The sequence below is a fragment of the Gekko japonicus genome, unplaced genomic scaffold (genome assembly GCF_001447785.1).
Source record: "Gekko japonicus isolate JY-2015 unplaced genomic scaffold, Gekko_japonicus_V1.1 scaffold246, whole genome shotgun sequence".
Classification (NCBI taxonomy): domain Eukaryota; kingdom Metazoa; phylum Chordata; class Lepidosauria; order Squamata; family Gekkonidae; genus Gekko; species Gekko japonicus.
In genome coordinates, this window is record NW_015162482.1 from 907,052 (window position 1) to 934,376 (window position 27,325).

General features: G+C 47.3%; 1 protein-coding gene across 1 annotated transcript; it reads left to right on the forward strand.

The window, feature by feature from the left end:
- Positions 1-968: 968 nt before the first annotated feature.
- On the forward strand, positions 969-26,897 carry TROAP (trophinin associated protein). Its single transcript, XM_015405876.1, has 17 exons — positions 969-1,036; positions 5,905-6,108; positions 8,801-8,987; positions 9,377-9,534; positions 10,474-10,555; positions 10,749-10,837; positions 12,729-12,850; positions 13,895-13,938; positions 14,330-14,484; positions 16,056-16,149; positions 16,272-16,396; positions 17,107-17,196; positions 19,148-19,225; positions 20,564-20,662; positions 22,594-22,885; positions 24,804-25,009; positions 26,609-26,897. The coding sequence occupies exons 2-17, from the start codon at positions 5,950-5,952 to the stop codon at positions 26,672-26,674; spliced, it is 2,046 nt and encodes a 681-aa protein (XP_015261362.1). The 5' UTR covers positions 969-1,036; positions 5,905-5,949; the 3' UTR covers positions 26,675-26,897.
- The last annotated feature ends 428 nt before the right edge of the window (positions 26,898-27,325 follow it).

Sequence of the window (27,325 nt, forward strand, 5' to 3'; positions counted from 1 at the left end):
GGTAGAGTTTCTGTCTAGGACTGGGGAAACTTGCATTCATATTTTCATTCCGCCATGAAGCTTGCTGGTTGACTCTGGACTCCCTCACTCTCAGTTTAACCTATTTCTCAAGGTTGCCATAAGATATAGAGTTGCCCACAGACCTACAGAAAAATTTCCTGCCCCCTTTTAGTAAAGGGTTAAGGTGTAAAAATGGGCAGCTGAAACTTTTCAAGGCATGGAGGTAAATCACTTAATCCGGCCATTAAACCTTTATGAAAGGGAGAGGATTTTTTCTCCAGGCAGTTGGCAACCCTTTGAGTAAGGACAAAAATGGCGTCAGGCAGGAAAACCATTATTTTGTGGAAGGGTGGGGTCAAAATGTGACAGGAAGGCCAACCTGCAAATATATCCAAACGGTAAACAAGAGTCATGTGGCGCCTTAAAGGCTAACAAAATTAAAAGGCAGCTCTAATAAACAAAAACTTATACGGGAATACAACGTTGCTAGTCTTTAAAATTCCACAAGGTTCTTGCCAAGTTTTGCTCCGAAAGACTAGTAGTGTTAGACCACTCTCCTACAACCCCGAGCCGGCTAATTTCCTGCTCACTCAAATGAGAAGGGAGCCCTCACTGGAGAAGACCCTGATGCTGGGAAAGATTGAAGGTCAAAGAAGACGGGGACGGCAAAGGATGAGATGGTTAGACAGTGTCATAGATGCAACGAACATGAAACTGAGCAAATTTCAGAGGACGGCGGAAAACAGGAGGGCCTGGCGTGATCTGGTCCATGGGGTCGCGAAGAGTCGGACTCGACTGTGCGAGTGAACAACAACTACGAGTCCCAGGAGGCGCTTCCGGCCCTCGCTGGTCCCTCTCCCCTCCCGTAACTCATCCTAACGTTCTAGTTCCGCCCACTTGTTGAGCCACGTGAGACGGCGAACAGACCAATCAGCGCCTTTTGATGCTTTATGAACTGCCTGGAAAAGCTTTGCCGGATGGTTGCCGATCAATTGCTTTGGCGGTGGAGAAGGAAAAAAGGATGACTGGGAGCCAGGTGGGAAATCAATGGAGGTCCGGGGGCGAAAGGTGCTTGGCTGTCTGTGGCTGGTCGCTTCTTGTATGGTTTTTCGGTGGTGGGAAGGTGTGAATAGCTGACGAATGTGGAAGGCAAGGGGAAGCAATACGTTGCAGTGTCTTTACGGCTGCTTAATGTTGCTGGGTGTGGGCTGGATTAAGGTTTGAAGTGGCTGATAGTGGCCTGAGAGATAACCCCGGCTCAGGGAGGTTCGGCCAGGATTACTTTTGGGTCCATGAGTAATTTATAGTACGAGCGCCTTTCTTCTTGGACAGTTTTCCTGTAAATTAAGGTAAAAGATGCTCGGAAAAGAGAAACTTCCAGTGCCATCCTAAGAAGAGTCTATTCATGGGTTTAGACAGGCGTGGCTGTTCAGGCTTGCACTGCTTAGAGGTTTGACAACTCCCCCCTTGCTGTGTGTCTGTGTCTTTAAGGGCAACCTGACACTGAAGTTAAGCTGGTGGTGTGTTTCGTTTAGAAGAGAGGCAGTAGAGAGCTTGTGAAAAGCGCATTTTTTTTAAAAAAAGCATTACTTTGTTTCTTTGTGACTAGTTATGGTAAGGGGCAAAAAAAAGATGGTAGTCCTGGAGGCAGGGAAATATAGTTGCTAGAACTGGGTTGGGGGGGGGGGTTACTGCTTCCTGTCTTGCAAGTGAAGAGGTGCCTTTAAGGGGAGCAGAGAGTGAAAAGGCAGGCACAGCATCTCCTGTCACTGTGTCCTTGGCTTTCTAGGCTGCATTGTCATGTGCTAAGGCATTTTTGTGGTAGTAGTGAAATCTCTGGCACCTGTTGCTCATGTACTGTGGAATGTTCATTAACATTCTGTCAACTGCAGGTAGCCTTCAGCAGTCCACTGTTAGTGATAGCCCTGCTTTTTCAGCTGAAATGAGGTCATAGATGAGGGAAAATGGAGGCTAAGAGGCAAGATGAGCTGTGTGATTAAAGTTGGGAAACTGCATGGGGTACATTGTGCGGGGAAGTCTTTGATAAGAGGACAGGTCATGGAAAGGGGGGCCAGGGGGTTGCCTCAAAATCATCTGGCTGAGAGGCAGAACAAGAGAAGGAAGGAGAGGTCTTTGCTGATAATGTACTGAGAAACGAGAACCTGAAGTAGGATGACGGTAGAGGAGCTGAGGTATGGAGGGGTCAATGAAAAGTTGTGAAAGTGGGACAAACCTTGCAGGGCCTCAAGATACTGAATGCCCATTGAAGGAATGGGTGAGAAATACAGGAAGTGAGGCAGGCAAAGAGCCCTCTTGGTAAAGGAAAGTGAAATGGAGAGGGCTGAGGGAATGCCCTGAAGAAGAAAAAAACAGACCTGAGGGGAAAAGAAGAATGGAGCAGCCAGGGAGAAAATGGAGGCAAACCCTCACAAAGGCCTGGGGACCAGGGAGGGTTGCAAGTGAGATACTGGAATTCTTTGGGGCCGGGAAGTCAAAGTGGGGATAGGGAGTAAGTATGCGAAGGCCCTTCTCAACTCTCTCACTGATGTATTCCTATAGAAATAATTTTAAAGCCTTCTGTAAGGTGCAGCCTCACTATGGTGGAGGAAACTATGCCTATGATCTCCTTTCTGTGCAATCTTTGCTCGTCCATTCTGTTCCCATCAGCTGCCTGAGGAGATCCTCTTCCTGACACTCAACCGGGGCCCTTTAGGCCTGGAAAGCCCTCTCTGGGATGCTTATGTGGTGTTGCCGCCCCTTTCTCCCGCCCTGAAAACCTTTACCAAAAACCATTTCTTCCATGTAGCCTTTTGGCCTAACTTCTCCTTCCCTACCAAGGCATATGTCATTTTATTTGTTTCCAGCATTTTTCTCTCTAGTTCTGCCAACATTTAGGTTGTGTGTGTGGATAAAGCTATGGCTCAGTAAGCTGCTTTGGGCCTTGAGCAGGCTCTTTGCTTATATTATTCCACTAAACCATCATATGCATTAACTGTGCTATATAAATAACTTTTTTGAGGTACAAGCCTGCCCAATAGATAAGAGAGGCCCTGCCCTGCACACCGTTGTTGTCTTATATGAGATAGATGGCCCTAAGGGATCTGCCTTTCTGGTGGTGCCTCAAGTGTGGATTGCTCTATTCACAGCCCCATTTGGCTGACGTGAGCTTTTAGGCTCCATTCACTCACTGGCACCAAGCCACCCTTTGCCATAACAGGCAGAAACATTGCTTATTTCTTGAATTTGTGTGCATGCCCCCATCCCTACTTACGCCCAGTGAGATTAAAGGTTCCTGCTTTGAACTGAATTCCAGTTCCATGAAGGGGCTTAGGGTAGTCAGTGTTTATACCCTACAAGCCAGGATTTTAAATTCCACTTTAATTCTGGTTTCAAGTTCCAATTTGTGGGAGCGTAAATGAACTTGGATTCATTTGGTTACCTGTGTTGGTACATCAGGGGGAACAAGAGCTGATTCAAACCAGGGCTCCTTAACTGCACTCCACACAAGAAGGGTGAAATTTGCAGGTACAAGAAATGGTGAATATTCTTGTCATTGTGTGACTTGGCGTGAAGTCTGAATGAAACCCAGGTTTTTGGCACCAGCTTAAGCCTTTTTTCATTTATTTAACTTTCTGATGTAGAATTCTTGTCCTGTCTCTTAACCATCTTGGCTTTTAAATTTTTAGATGCTGTTTGTTTTCATATCCTTTCAAAATGGCTTATTTATTTTTAATACCTTGCTTTCTTAAATTGGTGTGCTGCTGCCCTTACATGTGTATATTTGTATTGATGCTGTTAGGCATCCTGTTGTAGTGCCAGTATTTTAAAAAAATTGTGTTTAATGACTTTTTTTGTGATTCCTTTAGAGAGATTTCAGCTTGAGAGTACATCCTAAAAACGAGTTAACAAAATAAAATAGGGCCTTGCTGTCTTGGGGCCTAGACCTAGAAGCATTAAAAAGGGCAATGTAGGTTTTGGGCCCTAACATGCAGTGCTGATGAAGAGAAGGCAGCTGATTTCCCCCTTCCCCACAAATTGATTCCTATTAAGTAGCCAATGCCCTGATCTTGTCAGATCTCACAACTAAGCAGGGTTGATCCTGGTAAGTACTTGGATGGGAGACCACCTAGGATGTAGAGGGTCATCACACAGAGGCAGGTAATGGCAAGCCACCTCAGATAGTCTCTTGCTTTGAAAACCCTACATTGTCTGCACAAGTCGGCTGTGACTTGATGGTAATTTCCACGGCCAACTAGCCAGCTTGATTGCTGTTAGTCATAACCACTAGGTGGCAGCCTTGGGCCTCTAATACTCATGCTTCTGGTTCAGTTTAGTTATATTGAATAGGAAGTAAAATGGGAAGTTTCTTAAAGCGCATACAATGCAAAAAATAATAATTAAAGCATGGCTAGAAGATCAAATCAGTCAATCCTAAAAGAAATCAACCCTGACTGTCCCCTGGAAGGCCAGATAATGAAACTGAAGCTCAAATACTTTGGCCACCAAATGAGAAGGGAGCACTCACTGGAGAAGACCCTGATGCTGGGAAAGATTGAAGGTCAAAGACGACGGGGACGGCAAAGGATGAGATGGTTAGACAGTGTCATAGCTGCAACGAACATGAAATTGAGCAAACGTCAGAGGACAGCGGAAAACAGGAGGGCCTGGCGTGATCTGGTCCATGGGGTCGCGAAGAGTTGGACTCAACTGTGCAACTGAACAACAAAAAAAGCTTTTTAGCATAGTCTTGCAACTCCAGATTCGAAAGGAACATTGTGCTATTCTTTCCTTGTGCATATTTAGATATTGTTGGCACTGAAAACATTGAACATTTTAATGTATTATCGTTAAATACATTATAGCACACTACTTGTTGCCAAAATTATTTAGGTTTAAACATTCATGAAAATACATTGTGTATATTTACTCTTACATAAAACAACTTTATACTACAGTAAAACCTTGTGTTTAAAAGCATTCCACTCATTCTGAAGTGGAGGAAAGAAACTTATTTCTCCAGTATTCCCTAATATACCCCAGGTTTTCCAGTGGAAAAATTGAACAGTCCTCAGATTTTTTCATGCTTTGTATCTTGAGTGGGGGAAAAAAACAGTGTCTTAAAATGCATTTCACTCATTCTGAAAGAGAAAACATTTCACGGGAATTCCCCCCCCCCCCAGTGTTTTTCCAAATTTCCCAATGGAAAAGTTGGACAAAAATCCTGGGTGCATAAAAAAAGGCACATACTTTTCTGAATGTTTCCATCCCCCCCCCCGATTTTTTTCATATCTCTAGTAGAATCAGGGTGCTATTGTCCATATTTCTTTGCTTCCCCTTCCGTACCTTAAAGACAAGATGAGACCTGGTGCAGCTGGATAAGCATCCCCTCACATGATTGGGGCTTGGTTCATAGCTGAGACAGTTAGGTCTTAAGGCAAAGGCTGGTGGTACAGGAGCTGCTTATTCACCCTAGAAATTCATCTGTAATGTCTGCTGGTGGGGTTACAATCAGGGTAACTGGTTGCATGAAGATTAGTACACTTTTGAGCAATCTGACATGGATGGCCCAGGCTAGCTTGCTCTTAACAGATCTCAGAAGCTAAGCAGGGCTGGCCCAGGTTAGCACTTGGGTGGGAGACCCCCAAGGAAGTCCAGGATCTCCACGCAGAGGCAGGCAATTGCAAACCACCTCTGAATGCCTTTTGCCTTGAAAACCCTATGGGGTTACCATACGTGGGCTGCAACTTGATGATGCTTTCCACTGCCACACTTTTGATGAAAGGGTACCAGACCCTTGTGGGGAACAGGTTGCATGCCACCTATGCTTATCATGAACCACTGCTGCTTTGTTCTTTTTTTTTTTTAATTGCTTGGTCACAGAATCCATATTTTTTATGTATACAGATATTGGTGGAGGATTCTACTGTGAGATTGAGACAGTGACTCTAAATGGCCCTGACTGGGAAGGAAAACATGCCAGGGGTCTTGCCCCTTCCAGGGAAGTATGCAGAGATGGGACAGAAGGAGCGTCCCTTGAGCACCCCCAGCAGCAAGATCCCGATTCTCTCTAAAAGCCAGCTTCCCTCGGAGCTGAAGCCATTGCAGCAAGTGAGTGAGAATATGGTGACCTTCTGGCTTGAATCTGGCTGTTCTCTCATGGTATGGCTGTACGATACCTGTGCAATGTGTGAGGTTCACAGCAGCATCTCAGTCGTGCATTGTAAAAAAAGGAGGAAAAAAAGGAATTTCTGGCTTTCACAGTTGCTGGTAAAAGCTTAAAATCTGCCTGCCTAGTATCAGCTAAAGACTTGGGAGAGGGACCCCCTATCCCAGGTTACAGCTCTTAAAAGGCATGACATGCCTTCCCTGCATTTGTCTAGTGATTTCTGTGTTCTCTAGAACCTAGTTATGCAGTAAGTTTTGCCATGGGCTATGTCTGAGTTCCCCACTCAGACAGTCAGTCCGAGTTCCTGCTAGGATCTCAGTTCCCAAGTGTGTGAGGGCCCCATCCAGACAAGGATGTGACATGCAGGGGAAAAGGGACTTCAGGTTTCCCTTGCATTTTTTCCCAACCTGAATGCCCCTGAGGGTTGCTGTTTGCTCCATTGAGGAAACCTATGTGCATCCCAGTCAGTACACATGCAACTCCCAGTCAGGGCTGGCCTGTTATTGTTAAATTTTAGACTGTTGCCTAGGGTGACGGTTCAATGAGGGCGCCATTCTGGCCGGCCTCGTCCCCTCCTCACTCCACACAGGAAGCCTCCCTTGCCGGCTTCTTGCTCCGTCCCCGGCAAGAGACTCCCCTCTTTGCATCCCCCCAGACAGAAAGAGAAGGAGGGGGGGGACAGGTGTGGGGAACAGCCCGGGAGGACGGGAAAGTGCCGCTCGCCCTCTGCCGCCCTGCCACTGCAGTCTCTTTGGAGCTCCTTTTGCAGCCTGGCACAGCCCCCTCCCCTCGAGCGATCCCCCCCCCGCATGCATTTGTAGCTCGCCCCCTCGGCCTGTCCACTGTGGCTCTGGCACCTGCCCCCGTCCAGCCCCGCATGGGGTGGTGGTGCCAGAATGTATCCTCACCTAGTGGGCGAAAAAACCTGGGGCCATCACTGCTCCCAATAGAGCAAATAGTAGTTCTCTGGGACCTTTTCAGGTCAGTAAAATGGTCCAGTGGAGGGGAGCCTGAGGGCCTTTGCGTCTATGTACCGTGGTCTGAGTCTGAATTGGGGGACCCACATGGCTTGGGTCTGAGTTCCCAGTTAAAGTAAATGAAAAGTCCTCACAGTGGGCCTGGGTAGGACACGTGGGAAAGCTTAGCTGGTAGCTAAGCTCCTAAACTCAGTCCTATTTGTCTCGTCCCCATTTGCCCAAATCTGGTTGTTCGGGCACACAATCTGAGCACAGAGAGAGCCTCCTTAAATTAGTCTGTACAAGATTTTTGTACATGTAGCATAACTCTTTTGCTATGTAATTAATGCTGTAAATACCTGACTGTTGTCTGACAGTGTTTGATGAATGAATTGATACCGTGCATGTTGTCTGACAGTATTTGATGAATGAATTGATACTGTGTATGTTGTCTTGACAGTATTTGATGAATGAATTGATACAGTGCATTTTGACCAATCTTGCAGCAAGCCCTGCCAAAAAGTTCTTGGAGACTATGACAAAACATGTATTTCAGAGGTGCTCATGCTGCAGCTCGCAGAGAGCCACGTTCACAGGTTCCATCAGCCAAAATAGCCACATTTGCTTCCATCCCTGGCATAAGGCTTGCATCTCAGGGAGGGTTGCAGCCTACCTGTTCCTCCAGTGGCAGCTGTTACAAGGGGGCGACCAGTGTTCCCTCTCAGCTGAGTTACTGTGAGCTAGCTCACATGTTTTTAGCCTCCGGCTCACACATTTTTGTCTTAGCCCAGGAAGGATGCCTCCAGAGCAGATGTAATCTATGCAGGAGCCAAATCGCTTGCTCACAGCTTTAATGCCAGTAGCTCACAAAGTAGAATTTTTGCTCACAAGCCTCCACAGCTTAGATGGAACATTGGTGGCGACCCACTTGCCAACCACAAGTCCTGCCAGGCAAGGGCCTAGCTGATGTTCCTGAAACATGGGGCAGGTGCTGCATTGGGCAACAGTGCTCAAAAGAGCCAGAGGTGGCATGTGGAAGAGCCACATATGGCTCCCGAGGCACTGATTGAGTGTCACTGGTATACTTGTTCTCCGGTTCAGGAACCTGTTGTTCAGTGCAGGTGGTGCTGCGTATCAGAACCGAAGTGTTCTACCTCCTTTGTTTTTATTACTTCAGTTTTCTCCCCAACGGGGACCTGAATTGGCTTACAACATTGTTCTGTCCTCCTTTTTATCATCGCAACAATCACCCTGGGAGGCCCTGCTGCGTATCAGAACCGAAGTGTTCTGCCTCCTTTGTTTTTATTACTTCGGTTTTCTCCCCAACGGGGACCTGAAGTGGCTTACAACATTGTTCTGTCCTCCTTTTTATCATCGCAACAATCACCCTGGGAGGCCGGTTAGGCTAAAAGAGACTAGCCCAGGGTCACCCAGTGAGTTTCCACAGCAGAGTGGGTATCTGAGTGTGGATCTCCCAGATCGTGCTCCACACCGCCCTGACTTTTGTTGAGAACAGGATTACATCCATCAGGGAACTCGAAGTCTGGATCTTTGGCAGCTTTGGACAGCTTTGAACTGACGTGTCCCCTCTCCTATCTTGGCTGCCCCTTATGGAATGAGGACACAATCTTGAGACACGTGACTGGTCTGAGTTGGGTCCTCTTGCTGTGCTCTACAGGCATGCTCGTCCGCTGTGAAGACCAAAGGTCTCAAGATGTCCAAGGTGTCTTCTGTTGGTGTGCCAGTTGTGGAACCAGCAGCTGGGGTTCTCTCCAAGAGCCATTCCAGAGAGCCTCTGGGGGAGATGCAGCTGAGTGCGTCCGGCCATAGGAATGTGTTGGAAGGTGGAAATGCAAATGGCAAAGGTATCGATCCCTTTATGTTTTTAGAACAGTGAAGCAAGCTGAAATTCTGATTAACCATTGGGCACCTTTAATGGTTTCCTTGAAATCTGTAGACTTTGTATTTCCCCCAAAGGAGGAAAAAACCCTCCCCTCCCATGGCTTCAAAATGTTCAGATGTAAGTCTTTTCGTGGGACTTGTTAAGGCTCCTTGGGTCTCCTGTTTGGCTCAATGGTGCTAAACCAGAGAGCTTCCATTCCTTCTCACATCTCCAGGCAGGGTTGGGATTAAATTTCCGATTCCTAGGCGCCAGCATCTAAGTATCCTGGGTTATCCAGTTGCTGGGGTTTTTCTTACGGCCGTCCTTCAGTAGCTTCCTGTGCTAGTAATGTGAGGCCGATCTCTCTTATAGGAGCCAGTGCAGTGGAGTTTGTGCCTGACGCAGAGGCCCTTGCCAGCATCCTGTCCGACACAGGGCTGTCTAATCAGGTGGTGAGTGCAACCCACAAGCCCAGCCTGGCCCGGCGGGTACCCCTGTGGGGTAATAGAGCATGCTCCTCCAGCAGTGGGGTAAGTCTCCTCTACGCACATGAGTATTGCTATGACATTTGTTTGTATTCTTTGTGATATACACTTGTCGGTCAAGTTGGCATGGAGAAGAGCAGTGGTCTTCAGCCTATGGGTTGGGACCCTCGAGTGGCTTACTAGCCCCCTACAGAGCTACCATTTCTTTGCTAGCTTTGGCGGGACCTGCTTCCACCAGTGTGTCTGTCTAGAGACCAAGGATATCATGCCTGTTGCTTTTCTTTGCTTTTAAGCTGAAAAGCAGCAGGACAGCCTGGCGAAGAAGTCCCCTCAGTGGTGGAGAGAGTTCCTCCATGGCTCTTCGTCCACACTGTGGTACTTGTCTCTGGAGTGCTTCTCATCCTCAGCTCTCTTGGTCCCATGCTTCTGGCCTTGATACCAGTGAAGTCATAGTTCTGGCTCATTGTCTTTCTGTCACATGGCTCTGATGTCACCCGGCTTCTGTCGAATGCCTGCAGCTTAAGTGGCTCCCAGGCAGGGTGGGGTCCTGTGTCTGGAAATGCTGGAGAATACTATCTCACGGGACTCCCTCTTGCCTTAAAGAATGCAGATGTGACAAAGGTAGATGCTGCTGCTGTTACGGAGTGTTCTTGTGCCTGGCCTCTGTCGCCCCCCCCCCCCAGCCACATCTATCTCCTATACTAGCATAAGAAACTACAGACAGCTTCCTTGTTTCACTCAATGGTAAGAATGGCCACCATGATGAACAGAGAGGAAGCTGTGCTAACATTTGCTGAGCATCATGTGCATGGCCAGGCAATAGTTCACAGAGCAGCTGTAGTGAAGGAGATCTGAAAACCATATCTTTACATGAATGGATTCTCTGTCTTCCACTCCTCCCCTCCAGCCTGGTAGTTAGAACAGGAGCAAAGAAGCTGGAGGGGGGCTCTTCTCTTGCATTCAATGCCTCTGATTTCTCTGTAGACAGGCCGAGGCTCCCTGTATGCAGGAGCTACCGTGGTGAATCCTGCCCACATGTCCCATCTTTCCAGATCAGCACCAAAAGGTACTGGAACCTGGGATTTCTTCTTGACGTCTGGGGGGCTGGGTTGGGCTACATAGTGCCCCAGGTCTCTCCCCACAGCTTCTTCAGTGTTGCAGCTTGGTAGAAGTCCCTTAGCTGTTTTTAAGTGCTGTGGAAATTGAACCAAAGAATCTTCATCCTCCTCTTTTGTTCCTCCATCTCCTCCCCCCTACAGATGTGGATCTCCCTCCATCCTGTAGTCTGGCCCTGAATGCTCAGCAACTGAAGACGCTGTCTGCAACGCTTGGGAACCTTGGGCCTGGGGTGAGTGGTGGGTTGTTGTTAGTTGTTTGCTGACCAGCAGGTGGCAGTGTTGAGAAGAAATGCTGGGGTTGGAGGGGATGACTCTTCACGGGCCGAATTAGAGCTGAACTAAATGTGGCGGCAGCCACAGATTCATCCTGTGGCCACCAATGCCATTTTAGAAGCAGGTGTAGTTCTTTAAAATTGCCATGAGTCCCTGATCCAGACTGCGTGTGTGGTGGACCCAGGAGCTCTTGTTTCCCCCTGCAGTTTTTTCATATGCAGAAACAGGACCCCCAAGGCAGCTTCAGCCCTTGAAAAACCTGGGAGGTTGACAAGAACGTCTGGGGGCTGCTATGCATCTGATTCAGATTGGAGCTCACAGCAATTTAATATATATATTAAATGTAATAGCAATTTAATATATATATTTATTATATATATATATAATCTGCTTCTAAAACAGCCTTGGTGGCCATGGGATGGAACAGTAGCCACCACTGTGTTTAGTCTGGCTCTAATGCTTCTTTAAAAAGTTTGTTTTGGGGCTGCTGCTCTCTCCTTGCAACTGTGGCTAGGCAAGACTTCCTTCTCCTTAACAGCATCTAAGCATAGCAGGGACTGACCTCTTTCATTTCAACACAGTGTGTCTCTATTACAGTACTAGTTTAGGGTAATGATCCATTATTCCTGCTGTTAGCAAGGTGTATGGGGGGACGTTATGATTCCAAGTTAGTCCTGTGTGATGGTTCTGCATACATGTGCTATGTGTGTGTGTCTTGGATCAATGGCTCCTCTGTCTCTTTATTTTCCTTGTCTTGGAAGAACAGGTGGGTCAATGCCACAGTCAGTTATTGCCTTAGGCCCCTGGCCATAGTGGGTAACATGTGTAAACTGGATGAGGCTTTGAGAGAAACTGAGGCTTCTGCCAGTGTATTTTAAACGATTTCTCCATTCCCTATGCAGGAGGAGTGCTCTTTTTTTAAAAAAAAAATGGCTCTCCATGACTCCATCTAAAGATATTCACATTTGGGGGAGGGGGGATTCCGAAAGTTTTTCTTTTTCTGACTGAAAACTTCTTGGCACTGAGAAACTTCTGTGAAATACCCTCTCTCTAGGAATGCATGAAATCCTTTTTAAAATGATGTTTTACTCTGTCAGAATGTTTAGTACATTTGCATTTAAAAAAAAATCATCTGCACTGTTAGGTAATGATGATTCTTGAGTCTAGTGAACATATGTAAAAAATTTTCAAGCATATGTTTAAATGTGACTAATTTTGTCCAGAATTAATGCTGTATGTGACAATACACTATTGAATTATTCAATAGTATAAAAACTGTTTTGATTCTTGTTTTGTTATCTTCAGCATTTTATTTCCATTGGCAGAAACTAAGATGCATTAGCTAAGGCACCATAGGGTTACAGCAGTTTGCAGATCTCTCTTTAGTACTGGAAATATTTTCAGTTTTGCTTACAGAAAAAGAAGGCAAGATTACTATTTCTTTATTGCTTAAATATGCTGATACCTAATTTTATAAAGCATGCACTATATACTGTTAAAGCAGTAAAGTAAGTTTAGGTTAGATGAAGAAGCACTGTGTACATTTGAATCCCCCCCCTCCCCAATTTGAGTTTTCCAGAAAGTTCTCCCACAACTTCAAAATTTCCAGGAATTTTACATCTCTAGCCACAATCTTCATCTCCCGTGATGGTGAAATCTGTGGATAGCTGTGCCTATGCTAATGGCCCCAAGTCTGTCTGGTACCCCCTTTGTCCAGTCCACACGCTTCTCTCTGGGACTGCCTTGCTGTGTGAATGCCATCCCACCTGGGCTGGTGCTTCTGTTCCCCAGAATAATGCTTGTTAGCTGCAGTCCCTTGCTTCCCTGACTGTCTGACTTCTGCATCAGGTGGAGACAAAGGACGACCAACCAATGGAGAACCTGCAAGCAGACAAATGTAAAGATTCAGTAGCCAGACCCAAGACAGAATGTCTGGGCAGCATCACTGAGGCTGGTCCTGTGAAGCAAAGGTGAGGAGAACTGAATGATAGACCAGCGGAGGGGACTTATAGGTGCTCCTGAGTTCACAGTTCATATTGAGGTCTGTTGTCACGGTTTTCCAAACTCTTTGGGGTGGAGGTGGATCCCCATCTGACTTCTAGCCTGCCTTTGTTTTTTATTGCTCTCCAGTTCTTCACAATAGCCAGCATGCGTAAGATTGTTTTCCAGATTGATGTTTCCATTACTGGTGGCAGTTGGGTGGATCCCATGAAGCATTTCTGTAGGCGTAAGGATTTCTCCCTGCAGAGCATGACTTTCTCATAAGAATGTAAGAGAAGCCAATGTTGGATCAGGGCAATGGCCCATCCAGTCCAACACTCTGTCACACACTGGCCAAAAATGCCAGGTACCATCAAGGATGTCCATCAGTGGGGCCAGGACACTACCATCAAGGATGTCCATCAGTGGGGCCAGGACACTACCATCAAGGATGTCCATCAGTGGGGCCAGGACACTACCATCAAGGATGTCCATCAGTGGGGCCAGGACACTACCATCAAGGATGTCCATCAGTGGGGCCAGGACACTACCATCAAGGATGTCCATCAGTGGGGCCAGGACACTACCATCAAGGATGTCCATCAGTGGAGCCAGGACACTAGAAGCTCTCCCACTGCCCCCCCCCGCCCCAAGCACCAAGAATACAGAGCATCTCTTGTCCCAAAGTTCTTATATATACCTTGTGGTATAGCCCCTGATAGACTTCTGCTCCATATGTTTATCAAATTCCCTCTTGAAGCCGTCCATGCTTGTAGCCGCCGCTACCTCCTGTGGCAGTGAATTCCATGTGTTAATCACTCTTTGGGTGAAGAAGTACTTCCTTTTATCTCACTGTCTCGATCCCACTGAATTCTGAAATGCCTTCAGGGAATGCCTCTGCTCCCTAATAATGTTTTGCAGCATAAGAGAACACTGGAGGCTAGTTCTTACTGCATCATGGGAAGTAGCCTCAGACCTTCCCCCTCTACCCCGCCCTGTTTTGTAATAGTGTATTCCTGTCTACTTTCAAACAGCAACTTGGCTTGCGGTAAGGAAACCACGGGAGCCTTGTGGACAGGTGAGTAGCAGTGGTTTTATGTGTCGATTAGATTCATGATCCACCCTGTTCGCTAGGTGTAGAATCTTGGCACAGAGACTCGCTTGCAGATATCAATAAACAAAATTGATCATTAGCGTTTATGTGCCTTTCAGTAACACTGGGATGAAGCTTATTCTATCTTTTTTTTTTTAACTGAAGATTCTGTTCTATTATCATCCAGTTGCTGCTTTAGAAAGATCTTCAGCCTTCCACTTCAGCATGAAGTATGCCAACAGAGTACCATTCAGTAGCCGTTTAAATGCTATTTTAGCAGTCTGCTTTTGAATACAGCTCTTGATTCTGTTTGGTGTGGAGTGTGAATAGCTTGGCTAGTGGTCGTCCTTGCTAACTTCATCTCTTGGTGTTCCAGAAGAAGAGTTTGTACCGGATCCCGCTGCCAAAGCCAGCATCTTGTTGAACATTGGACTGAGCCATTCAGCCCTTGGGGCTGGCAACAAGCTGAGTCTGGCCAGGCGAATCCCAATAAAAGACGTTCAGAAGCCGCCTGTTTGTGGCAGCATCAGGGTGAGCAGTGTTCAGCGTGTCAGAGGTCTGGATGTCTGTAAATTATCTCCAGGTGTGTTCTTGTGGTTACCCTAACAAGGGGCTGAACAGCTGCTCAGCTCAAGACCTGTTCTAGACTTCCGTAACGTGTACGTATCATCTCCCTCATCTGCTTCCTGTCATCTTATGGGCTGCTAAGGAGGCTAGGAATTGAGGGAGCCGTAAGCTTTAGGATCCATAGCCACTGGGTACAGGACTTGCCTTAAAGGTGGAAGCTAGCTTGACCCAGCTATGGCGTCTGCTAGCTTCTTGAAATGGAGCCCTCCTACAAAGTCCTTTCTGACAGGCCGTTGAGTATGAGGGACTGGGAACTAGGAATGGCCAGTGTGGAGCGTGGCTTCCTCTTAGTGGCTGAAGTCTCTGAGGCAGAACAATGGAATGGCGCTTTTTGGAGTGGGGAGGGGGCTTAGGCAGCCTTGTCCAGGAAAATCTCCTGGTGGCTTCCAGTCATCAACTCACAGATCATGTGAAAAAGATGGCTGCTGAGTGTTAAAACCTTTAGAAGTCTTATCTAAGGTGAATATTGGAATGGCGTTTGCTGAGAGGGAGAGGTCCATGAGAATCATTGGTGGGGGTGACTGTTCTCCCCCCCCCCCCCCACACAGCTTGCCCACTTCAGGATTCTATACGTTTGTGCAGGTCACTTTTGGCCACGGACCATGAAAAGACAAATAAGTGGTTTCTAGATCAAATCTAGCCTTAACTCTCCCTAGAAGATAAAATGACCAAACTGAGGCTCTCGTACTTTGGTCACATGATGAGAAGACGAGAGTCACTGGAGAAGATAATAAAGCTAGGAAAAGTTGAAGGCAGCAAGAAAAAGAGGACGATCCAGCGTGAGAGGGATGGACTCAATCAAGGAAGCCACGAAGGGCCCTCATTTGGCACGACCTGAGCACGGCTGTTCTGTGACAGGACGTTTTGGAGGTCATTGATTCATAGGGTCGCCATAAGTCGGAAGTGACTTGAGGGCACTTAACATGCGCACACACGGTTTCTCTGTCCTTCCCCCTTTAATTTACTGCAGCGTGTTCAGTCCTTATCAGGTGGTGGCTTGGATTCTTTTTAAACCAGTTTATTTTACAAGAACATTTTTTTCTGCAGTTCTGGGGAGTCATCCCTTCCTCCATATTTAAAAACCTCTGCCTTGTCTGTTGGGCGGCTTAGTCTTGCTGCTTTTGTGATTTGGCACAAGGGGCAGACGTTTTATAGGTACAGTGATGCTGTGCTTGGTACACACAGATGCCCCCCCCGCTCGCCCCGTCCCGCCACTGTTTCCTGGGTGTGGCAGCCTCTTTCCACTGCTCCCTTACAAAGTTGTTACTTACCGAAAAGCTCTAATGAAACGATCTCAAAGCATTATACAGAAAGATCGTAATGGCTATAAAAGGTACATAAGACAGAGGAGCAGAGAAGAAACGGCGCTTCCCATGAGCCTAGCCTCCGAGACCTTCCTCAGGGAAGGGTTTGGGGGAACTTGCTGCTGTTGACAGCTGGAGACACTGATGGTTTGTTTTCCCCTCCTTTTCTAGGGTGGAAATGCCTCTCTTCCAGGGTACCGGATGAGTGCTCCCCCAACAGCCAAGTTTGGCCGCGTGTCCTGCCGTTCCACCCAGGGCCTTAAAGGTACAGTTAAGAGAGGAGCTGCTGTGTGAACTTAAGGGTGTGTGTTTATTCTCAGGGGGGATGTACTGGGGGGGCTGCCCTGGTATGAGACTTTCTGACTTTTGTCTTTTTTCACCTTGCAGGTCTCAAGGAGTCAGGGGCTTTTGGAGGACAGCTGCCCATCACGCCTGGCAACAGATGTTCTGCTGTGGATTATTCGCCGAGTGGTCTAGCCAGGAGGGTTCCCATTGTGCAATCACAGCCCTCGGTTTGTGCCCCCGGGAAAGGAGACGGGTAGCTGCGGCTGGGCACTATGGGCTGCACTCAAGCTGGGGTTGCGGCATTGGTAGTAGAAGGGGGTTTCAGCCTCCATGCCATTTGATTTCCTGACCCAAAATGTCTCTGGTGGAAGGGTTGCTTGCCCATTTGGGGGGGCTACACGTGTAGTTCATCAGTATACATGCAGCTCCCTCCAGTAGGATCAACACCATTACTGTGGTCATTTTGGGTTGGGAAAGCAATGGGGGTGATGTGGTGAAGGCTGGTGTCTCCCCCCGCCCCGTCCCCCCCCCCGTCATGGTCCTTATCCAAATCAGGCCCCCCTAACAGCTGGGGAGGTGAGTTCCCAAAAGCATGATGTGAGACTGTTGTTTTGAAATTTGGGTTTCAAATTGTGAAAAAAATTGCAATGTCTAGCAAAAATGCTTGTGTAGGATATGGGCAACCCCATATCACGTCCATGATTCTGGGTCCTCTGAGATGGGCATATGGGCTTCTGATAGGCTAAGGCTTAGGAGGGCTAGAATTTTTAAGGCTTTACTGCCCATGGCTTGATAGTTTGGCAATCGTAGATGACTGTCGTTAGCCAGAGTGTACTTTGCTTTGTTCTCGAAGCTCTGTGCCTTGCCTCTTGCTGCAACTCCCCCCCAACCCCCCCCCCCAGGTGGTGCTCTGAATACTTTCTCCTTTTTGGTTCAGCATTTCAGACCTTGGAGATGTAACCGTGCAGTTTTGTCTTCTTGCATTGCTAAGCGGACAGGTATCCGGTGCCTGACAGAAACACCACAGGTGGGTTTGTGGAGGGACCGGGGTTACAGCTAGGCCCCTCCCACTGAAAATTGTCTAGCTATGGGGGTGGGAGGGACCGTGGACTTTTCGGTGACCAAGCCCCCCCCTTGCAAAAAAGCATTTTAAAGACCCAGTCCTTCTAAGATGTTGCTTTGTGACTGCAGGACGTGGATGTTGTGTGATCTGTAGGTTAAGGGAAGACATCTGCCTTCTGAGGTCTTTGGTCCCCCTCTTGATTCTACTGATTTCTTTGAGTTGGGCGGCATGACTTGGGGGATTAGAGTTTATAATAATTGCCGTAATGGGGTCAGTCCAATGGTCTCACTTGGCATGATGTTGTGAGAAGCCTAAATCTGCCCTGCGCAACAGGGCTCAGGGCGGATAACAACTCAAGGGAAGGGGTTGTGTGTGTCAGTAGATATTACAACTGATTTTAAGATACCCAGTGGCTGGAAAGAAGGAGGGGAGCCAATCTAGAAGCTGCCATTGCCTCAGCCATACACCTGGCAGAATATTGCGGTTTTCCAGGCCCTGCGGAACTGCAGTAGGTCCCTCAGGGACCGGGTCTCATCTGAAAGAGCGTTCCACCAGGTTGGTGCTAGAGCTGGGAAGGCCTTAGATCGATCTGTGGCCATTTGGATGCATTTTGGGCTGGGAACCACCAGATTATTATTCATCGAGTACGATGCTCTTTGGAAGACACACCAGGTGTCATGATCTGGGCTGTGCCACCAGAGGCCTACTAGGCCCAGGGAGCCTGGCTAGCAGTAGGTGAGGCTGGGCCTACAACTCCCAGAAGCCCCTGAGAGGGTTTGGAGCCAAAATTGACCAATAGGAAAAGAGGAGGGCTTGGAATAAAAGATCTGGTGCAGCAGGAAAAGCTGTTCTTCTTCCCAGGAGCCAGAGCCAGAAGGGACTGAGGCTGCTGTGGGGAAGAGACCCTCATGTTGAGGGAAGGGGGAGTAGTCTAGTGCCACTTGAGATAGTGGGCTAGGGACAGTATATATCTAGACACATTAGGGCATTTGATTTCTTTTCACCCACTTACTGTTGTTATTCTGCACCTTGTTGTTCGACCTCCTATAAAATAAACTATTTTCATTGTTCACTCTGCCTGGTCCTCACGCCCATTATTCGGCCAAAAGGGAGGTCAGAAGGTCTTGGGAGGGTGCTCTGGGCCTTCTCAAGGGATCCTAAATCCAGAGTGGTGACAGCGTCAAGTTGACACCCCACCTGAGCCGCGACACCAGGATAGACAGTCCCAAAGATATGTTGGTCCCAGGCTGTGTAGGGCTTTGAACGTCAAAACCAAAACCTTGAATCTGATCCGGTATTCTCCTTGGAGCCAGTGCAGTTGGTGGACCACTGGTTGTATATGGGCTCTAGATGATGTTCCTGTGAGGAGACATGCCGCTGCGTTCTGGACCGCTTGTAACCTCTGGGTCAGCCTCAAGGGTAGCCCTGTATATTCTGGACCGCTTGTAACTTCTGGGTCAGCCTCAAGGGTAGCCCTGTATAGAGCTATGCAAAAGCTAATAGCCATATCTGTTTCTTGTTTATATTCTCTGATAGTTTGAGGTGTGGCGGTTTGTGAAACAGAGATCTGTTATGCATGTATGCTTTTAATTCAGTTTTTTTGCAATATAAGAAGTCACACACATTGTACAGAGAACTTCCTCATGCTGATTTTGAGGCTATAGATGTATCAGTTTCGATGCTGTATGAGCATGTAGCCAAACAGGCTCCCAGAACTTGTTTCTTGTTACCTTAACGTAAGGAATATTTGATGGTAGGGTTTAAGAAGGAATCCAGGACTGTGAACAGGTTGAGCCTTAGCTCTAGACGGGCAAGGTTGGAGAACTGCTACCAGTGGTTCTCTGGCCCCCAGGACCTGGTACCCAGTTAACATCGGTACCCCAAAAATTTACCCATGTTCTCTTGTACTCTTCAGACTAAATGGATGGGTGGGGCCACCCCACGATGTACGGGCATTGTCAGCTCCAAGAAAGATGGCAGTCCTGTGTGCTGGGTGAGTGTCCGGATAGGACTGGAGGAATGCTTTCAAGAGTGTTTGTCTTTGTGGCTCTACATGTTGGTTGGTTGTGTCATTTGAGCTTCCATCTGAGAATGCCTTTTATAAAACTTCTTGGTGGCTATTAGCTTCTTTTGGTAGTCCTGCTATTGCAAGTCCAAATGGAAAAAGTTGCCGGAGTTATTTGTTGGAAAGTGGGAAGTGAAAAGCAGACCCAAACACACTGATACTCGAGACAGATCTGGCAGTAGTCAAAATACTCAGGCTTTCTTCCACGCCAAAACACATAAGAACATAAGAGACGCCAATGTTGGATCAGGCCAAAGGCCCTTCCAGTCCAACACTCTGTGTCACACAGTGGCCAGAAATACCAGTGCCATCAGGAGGTCCACCAGTGGGGCCAGGACATTAGAAGCCCTCCCACTGTTGACCCCCCCCCCCAAGCACCAAGAAGACAGAGCATCACTTTCCCCAGAGCCCCTATCTATACCTTGTGGCTAATAGCCACTGATGGACAACACTTTCAGTTGTGGGTGTGATTTGCTTGGATCTTATTCCATGTACACTGAGAAGTGTCTGCAACGTTACGCTTGCAAACTGCCTGGGGGGGACCCTAGGAAACTCAGGTGAGAAAATTGTGGAACATCTTCCATCCCTCACCCTGCCTGGCTTCTGCAGATCCTCGAGAATGTGATACTTGATCCATTCCTGGAAAAGGATCCTGACTTTTGTCAATTCTTAAAATAATTGTATTTTACAAAAGTGAGTGTTCAAGCTACAAAACTAGCCCAAGAGTGTGTGCCTGGAGCAGACTTCTTGATGATAAATTGCGGGGCTGTTCACAGTTGTTGTCATTTAAAAGCTCTTCTGAATTGCAGGGGCTAAATTTTTGCAAAATTCTGACTTGCGGTTGAGCCCAGAGGGCTGTCATGGACTATATCTATTTCATTTGTACCCAGTGTGACTTACATCATTTTCCTCTCTTCCACTTTGTCCTCACATCGACCCTGTGAGGCAGGGTAATAGACTGTGCAGTTGGCCCAAAATCAGTAGGTAGACTTCCATGGCAGTTGGGCGGATTCGAACCTTGGTCTTTCGGATTCTAGCCTGGCACTCTAACCACTGCATCACACTGGCTCTCTCATTGGCACTCCAATAGCGTAGCCTCCATCCTTACTCTTGTCGAGATCAGCAGGCAGTTTCTAGGCGAGGAGGAGGAGGAAGATGCTTTGCTTTCTCCCCCGCCTTCCTTGTCCGCGTCCGGTTTGTGACGACAGCTTAACAGGGTGGGGGTGCGACCAGGCCCACCCATCTGACCTCTTCCTCTCTCAACAGGAGAAGATTGCAGTGTGTCTCTTTGACGATGGTCTAGAGGCACCAGCAAAGAAAATGCCTGCTGCTTGTGTCATCCCCTCGGACATGGGGAAACTCCAGGTACGAAATGAAGGCTTGAGTGGGTAGCAGGGAATTGCACTCTCCTGGTAGAAGTTGGCCCCCGGCATAAAAATTAAGTAGCTGCCAATCCTTTCCTGCAGGGGGTCTCTTCCAGCAAGCTTGTTGGGTAGCCTAAATTCATAAGCAAAGAACCATTGCTAAGTAGGGGTGGTTGGGGCTGGGTTGGTGAAGGTTCTTAGAGATCCTGGATGGAGGTGGGAGCAGAAGAATGGGTCCAGGCAGTGAAGCAGAGAGACTCGTAGTGGGAGGGAGTTACTGGAGGAGAGTGTCTTGTCTGCAGAACAAGCCCTGGACTTGGGACAGCACACCAGGCAGAATTATTTGTCCATGTCTGATTTGCTGGTAAACAAACCTGTCCCCTTAGTTTAACTCTTTGTTTCTGCGCTGTCCATTGGCTATAATGGAATTACTTGCAAGATAAACCTGGGTTTTATATTAATCTTGCTCCTTGCAGTGGAAAGAAAGTAGAACACCCAAAACTAGCTGGTGACCGTTCACAACATGAGACTACAAAGACAGCACAGGATTTATATAGCGTCAGAGTATAGGGTGCTGTATTGAGTGATTTTTAACACTCACTGGCTAAAAAATTAGGCCTTTTGAAACCACTTTCCTTGGCCCTTCAGTAACTGAGGAAGACATTCTGTTTGTAACTGATGCTTAAGAGTGGAGAATTTCTAAGATGCACAAGGTCTCATGTGTCTCATCTGCCACAAAAGCACAGGAGGGCAGAGCCAGGCCAGGGTGAACCAGCTGTTTAAAGCTTACCAGGAAAGTTCCCAGAGGGCTTCAGCCAGGAACAAGCAGAACCATGCCGCAGCATCTCTGCCAGCGATGCAGGAGTCGCTTGGCTCAAGCTTTTCAGTGGTGGTAACAGTTGGTGTCTGCTCACCTGTTGCTTCTTCCTGCACTGCCACAAGAGTTGTTGGATGACCTGATGCCCATTGTGGGCACTGCTGTCCAGGTGTGCCCGGAGTGGCCCATACTGTGCTGGAAAAACGGGAAAATAACCAGCTTGAACGACGATGCTGTCTTTTCAACATGGCAAATAGTGGCCCATACTGTGCTGGAAAAACTGGAAAATAACCAGCTTGAACGACGACGATGCTGTCTTTTCAACATGGCAAACCATAACTCAGCTTTTCTAGCATTCACAAAGGCCGTATCACATTGAGTGAAAGTGTGTGCCATCTGTTCTTAAAATCTGATTTAGCTAAATATGTCCTAGAGGTCCAGAATTTTTGAGGGAGATTGTATGACTGCACCATATATAATTAAAGGATTAAATCCTGGTAGCAATTTAACTGACTTGATGCAGAAAGGAGAGGTCTGCTTCTTCAAAGCAAGCCCGTCTAGCCTTCCGGGCTGCAGAGGAGAAACTTTGCCACATCCTCTCCTCGGGGTCCTGTTCCCTCCTGTGACTTTTCTCCTTCACATTGGCCCTTGCTTAAAAACTTCCTGCTCTGAAAACTGCTAGGAAAGAAGAATCAGTTATGCAAACTGTAAGTGGATATTCCTAGTTGTAGGAGTGTGGAGTGATTTAGAGAAGCCCAGAAAGACTACGTGGTTAAGGCCTGAGATTCATGGTAGGCAGACAACGCATAACTGCAAGATGTCTTGTAGCAAGCAAATAATAATTGCCGTCAAGTTGCAACCGACTCATGGCAAACCCGGGATTGTGGGGTTTTCAGGGTCAGAGAGGAGGAGAGGTGGTTTGCCGTTGCCTTCCTCTGCATAGCAATCCTGGTTTTCCTTGGTGATCTCCCATGACTATGGATGACCCTGCCTAGCTTCACAGTTCTAAGGAGCTTGGGTTAGCCTGGGCTTATTAGGTTGGTATAGCAAGGCAAAGCTAAGCTTAATGTTGGGTTAAAGTTAATGGCCACTCTTCTTGTCATTCTTGCTTCCAGCGTGTTGAGTTTCTTGCTCGGCTCCTGCAGCAGGAAGTTAATGGCGGCATTGACGAGGTGACCCCCTCACTGGAAGAACTACACAAACTGTTGTTGGTTCACTGCTCACCTGCTTTGGAGGCCCCCGAGCCTGACCTCGTCACCACGCCTTCACAAGATCCTACCCCAAAGCTTGGCGAGCAGACAGCTGTCTCTGTTGCTCCTGTAGCACCTATACCCGACACGACGTTCACCACTGCCAACTCACAGCCTGCCTGTTCTGTCCCCTCTCCATCCAGTGCCAACAATACAGGTAAGACTGGTTGGGTAGCCTGGCTTCCCTGTGCCCTACCAGAGTCACACGAGGGTGTAAGGGAAGGTGAGAGTGTTCTCCTCCATGGCCAGTGTGGAATGTAGCCCTGAATTCTCCTCCCCAAGAAGCTTTCTTGCTCTCTTTTCATGGTGGCAGAGAAGGGCTGAATACACTGCAATACTAGAAGAAGAAGAAGAAGTGTTGAATTCAGGGCTCTTTTTGTAGCAGGAGCTCCTTTGCATATTAGGCGACACACCCCTAATGTAGCCAATCCTCCAAGAGCTTACAGTAGCCCCTGGTTGAATTTATACCCCGCCCTTCACTCGGAGTCTCAGGGTGGCATACAATCTCCGTCCCTTCCTTTCCCCACAACAGACCCCGTGAGGTAGGTGGGGCTGAGAGAGCCACGACTAACCCAAGGTCATACCAGCAGCTGCATGTGGAGAAGTGGGGAATCAAACTCTGTTCTCCTGATTAGAGTTCGCCACTCTTAACCGCTACACCAAATTGGCTCTCAAGAGGTGCAGCTACTACCTAAATAAGGCTGCAGAGATGTCTAGGAGGAGCATTGGGCCTTCCTTGCAGGCAAGTATTATACACACATACATAACTCCAGTGATACAAAAAAGGTCCACCATCTTGGAGAGTGTGAAGTGGATGATTTTCCCACCTTACACCTTATGCAGTGTTTAACCTTCAGTCTGGGAGGTCCTGGATGCCTGCTCTACCTTGAAGTTCACTGGGTGGAAGCCCTGAGCCAGGTGGTTACCTCCTGTGTGGTTGAAATACTCAAGGGTTCGGGTCTTATAAGAAGGCAGTTTATTGAACAACATAGAATGCATAATCCACACTGTTGCATATAAAATTGTACTGTTGGTATACTTAAGAGATTTAGAAGCCCTAGTTTTGTTTAAGACCTGCAAATATATCCAGTGCTAGAGAGAGAGCTTGAGCTGCAAAGTGCTGCTGCATCTTATGATACCTAAGCAAATGTGTATCTTAGTTTTTGCCCTCTGAGAAGCAAGGAACAGTTGAAAATGGAAGTTTTGTAGTAAACAGAATTCATTTGGTCACAGTACGGAGGATTTGGATACTCAATTACACTGGTCTCCAACTGTTTCCACCTGTTTATTATCACACATCATGCATGCCTTTGTAATGGTGGTGGCGGGGAAACTAAGCGTTATCTTTGAAAACGTGCTGTATGTTTGCAGTTTGTTTTATTTGATTTTAACAAAAAATGTTTTAAAACTATTTTAAAGCCTCCATAAGCCATGAGGAAAGGCAATGTACAGATGTTTCGATAAATGTGTCTACTGTATACATATGAGCTAGCACCATCTAATGTGGTAGCTTGTCTTTCATAAAAATCCTCCTAATACTTCTTAGAAAGCACTTTGTGTGAGTAAGCATTTCACTAATTGCAATGGTGGTGGTGGGGAAACGAAGCATATCCTTGAAAATGGGCTATGTTTGCAGTTTGTTTTATATTTTAAAGCCTCCATAAACCATGAGGAAAGGCAATGTGCAGATGTTTCGATAAATGTGTCTACTGTATACATATGAGCTAGCACCATCTAATGTGGTATCTTGTCTTTCATAAAAATCCTCCTAATACTTCTTAGAAAGCACTTTGTGTGAGTAAGCATTTCACTAATTCCAGGAGAGCTTGTCTCATAGGGTTTTTCCCCCCCAATGTTCTCCAGCATGTTGGATTATTCCTGTAAGGCTGAGGAAGAGGCCCCCAGAAGGGAGGGGGGAGAGAACAGGACTGTATTTTCCCAGGTCATCCAGTGTAGAGCAAGGACTGCTAAGAATGTATGAGATGTACTTAGGGCAAACTGTATGTGCCTCTGACATCAGCACAGCTTGGCTTTCCATTGCGCAGAGTTCACACTTTGCCCTATTCTGCCCCTAGGATTTACTGCTGCCTCTTCCTCTTCATCTGTGGCCCATTTCAAGCAACGCCTGGAAAATCTGCTGGATGCGCCTCGTCGTTTCCACGAGGACTGCCTGAATGACGAATGTGCCTTCTATATGTCCCGCGTCACCACCTTCACCCAGCCTTCAGTGCCACGGTGCCAGGAGCCTGTTGCGAAACTGCTGGATGCTCAGGATGCTATGGTGAGCTGGAAGCATCTTTTAATGCTCTCTAGCCCTGTGCAACAATGGGGCTATGCTGCTCCAGCATGGGGAAGACTACAGGTGGATACAGGCAGCCACTTTCCAAGTAGTAACTCACTGTAATATGCCGTGGAGCCACTTGACAGAGCACTGGGAGTGGCTTAGCATTGGAGTGGCTTATTGAAGTGGCACATCTTGTTAGTTCTGGCCACTCGATGAATGAGTCCATTCAGAGCAATAGGCTGGCACTTCCTTAACACCTGAGCAGTCATTAGCCTGGGAAGTGTGGGGAAGAAATTCAAGCATGAACACCTTGGTTTTCTAGGCTAGATTTAGGGGCCTTTAACAGAATGGAGCTTTAATGCCAGCTGTGTAGTTATTGTGGGGACCTGCCAGCTTTCTCCTTTCATTCATAAAGTCACAGGTGGAAATATGGTTGCAGGTGGGTAGTGGGGTTTAGTAAACCGTATCAGAATAACAAAATTTAAGTCCAGTAGCTCCTTAAAGACAGACAAAACTTCCCAAAACTTTATTGTGAGCCAAAGCATGCTTCATCAGATATAAATAGGATGAAGATCCGTTATCCCTTTTAGCCAAGTCAGAAGGAGGGAGGCCCATTTGGAGTCAGGATGCACAGATAAAATGTAAAGCAAAATCAGCTTGGTTAGAGCTAGGAGATTTGCAGAGCTGGAGAACATAGAAAATTAGTATCTGTAATGGGATAAGAGTCCTATATCTCCTATTCAGCTGGTGTGGGGTGGGGTGTCCATTGTCCTGAACGACTTAACGAATTCTAGTTCAGCGATCTCACATTGTAATCTCCCTCTGAAGCTTCTCTGTGGGAGAACTGCCACTCTTAAATCAGCAATAGAATATCCTAGAAGATTAAAATTTTCTCCCACTAGAGAACATTTCAACATGTGCATGGGCATATGTTAGACTTAAGGTATTTAATTAGCGGGACAGTGTGTGCTTCGTCTTTAGACTTGGGTAGAAGATGGTGGAAGTACCATAGCAGATGAGGAGTAGACTCCTCCTTTAGCCCTGTGGTGGGTTTCAAGAAGGTAGACCCAGCAGCTTTGAGCACTTCCTCACAATGCCAGAAGCCCATGGTCTTTGACTGCATGCTCTTGGACAGCACATCCATACATGCGCCAGTGAGCCTCTCTTTTTTGCTAATATGCACACTCAATCACATGCCTTTTTTGCATGATAAAATCATGTTTGGAACTGCCATTCTGACAGCAAAAACTTGGCGTAGCTGAGTGCAGCATGGATATAAAAGCAGGTGCTGTCTTTGTCTTTCTTACCCTATGCCGCCATGAACTGGTTGCAGGTTAACAGAGTGGCTGTTGGTGGTGTGGGGCACTTGAGGTGGGGGAGTCAAAGGCCAGAGCTTGAGGACTGTTTTAATTGGCTCAGGTTAATCATGGAATGCTCTAAGTAAAAGAGGGAGGGCCAGAGCTTTGGGTGTGGTGCTTGGGCATCCTGCTTCAGTCTGTTGTGGGCCATCACCTCTTTAGGTATGCAGCGAGGAACGTATATCTGAACCAGTTAATTCTGTCTCCTCGCTTACTGCTTCTTCTCTCCCCCCACCAGCACTTTATCCCCATCTCTTCACCTCAGTCTCCCTTCACGGAAGCAGAGAGGTCTTTGCCTTTATGATGGTCTGAGTCCTTGACCACCTGGGACCACCAGCACCAAGGCGGCACACCGAAGTTCATCCGTGAAGCGCCTCCTTCGCCGACTTGACAGGTTGAAAGGTTCCCCCCCCCTACAGTTGTACTGCCCCTGGAATCTCTTTCTCACTTCCAACAAATCCCCCTGGGACTCCAAATCTCCGTGACTCGATTCCCTTTTTTGGGGCGGGAGAGCCGGGGACTCCTGAAACGCCTTCTCTTGTCTAAAAGCATTTAGTGTCTTGTAGAAAGGACAGTTGTTGGTTATGATGGGAAAGACTGCCCTTGGGGAGAGGAGGCAATACACTAATCCTGTTTTAACGGTGACATTGTAAAAAGATTTTTTTCCCAAAAGAGACAAATAAAAAATTTAACTGTTACCCAAAGAAATCGGTGCATTATTTGCTAATAAGAACAAAACTGAGTCGATGACCCATGTAGCTGATTGTTTCCTGGATTATTTGGCTACGATGGAGAGAGCCTTCGCTAACTTGCCACCGTCACAACTGAGCAGTGGTTTCTTCAACTCTTGTAAGTCCTGTCGGTCATTAAATTAATAAGAATCCATTGACTTGTCTCTTTGTTTTAATATGCCTCACCCTCTTCCTATAGGGCAGCCGTGGGCATTACCCCAGGA

Coding starts and splice junctions, on each gene's coding strand:
- TROAP (XM_015405876.1), top strand. CDS start 5,950: ATGGCCCTGACTGGGAAGGAAAACATGCCAGGGGTCTTGCCCCTTCCA. Junction 10,838..12,728: donor TTGGGAACCTTGGGCCTGGG/GTGAGTGGTGGG, acceptor CTTCTGCATCAG/GTGGAGACAAAGGACGACCA. Junction 12,851..13,894: donor GCTGGTCCTGTGAAGCAAAG/GTGAGGAGAACT, acceptor ACTTTCAAACAG/CAACTTGGCTTGCGGTAAGG.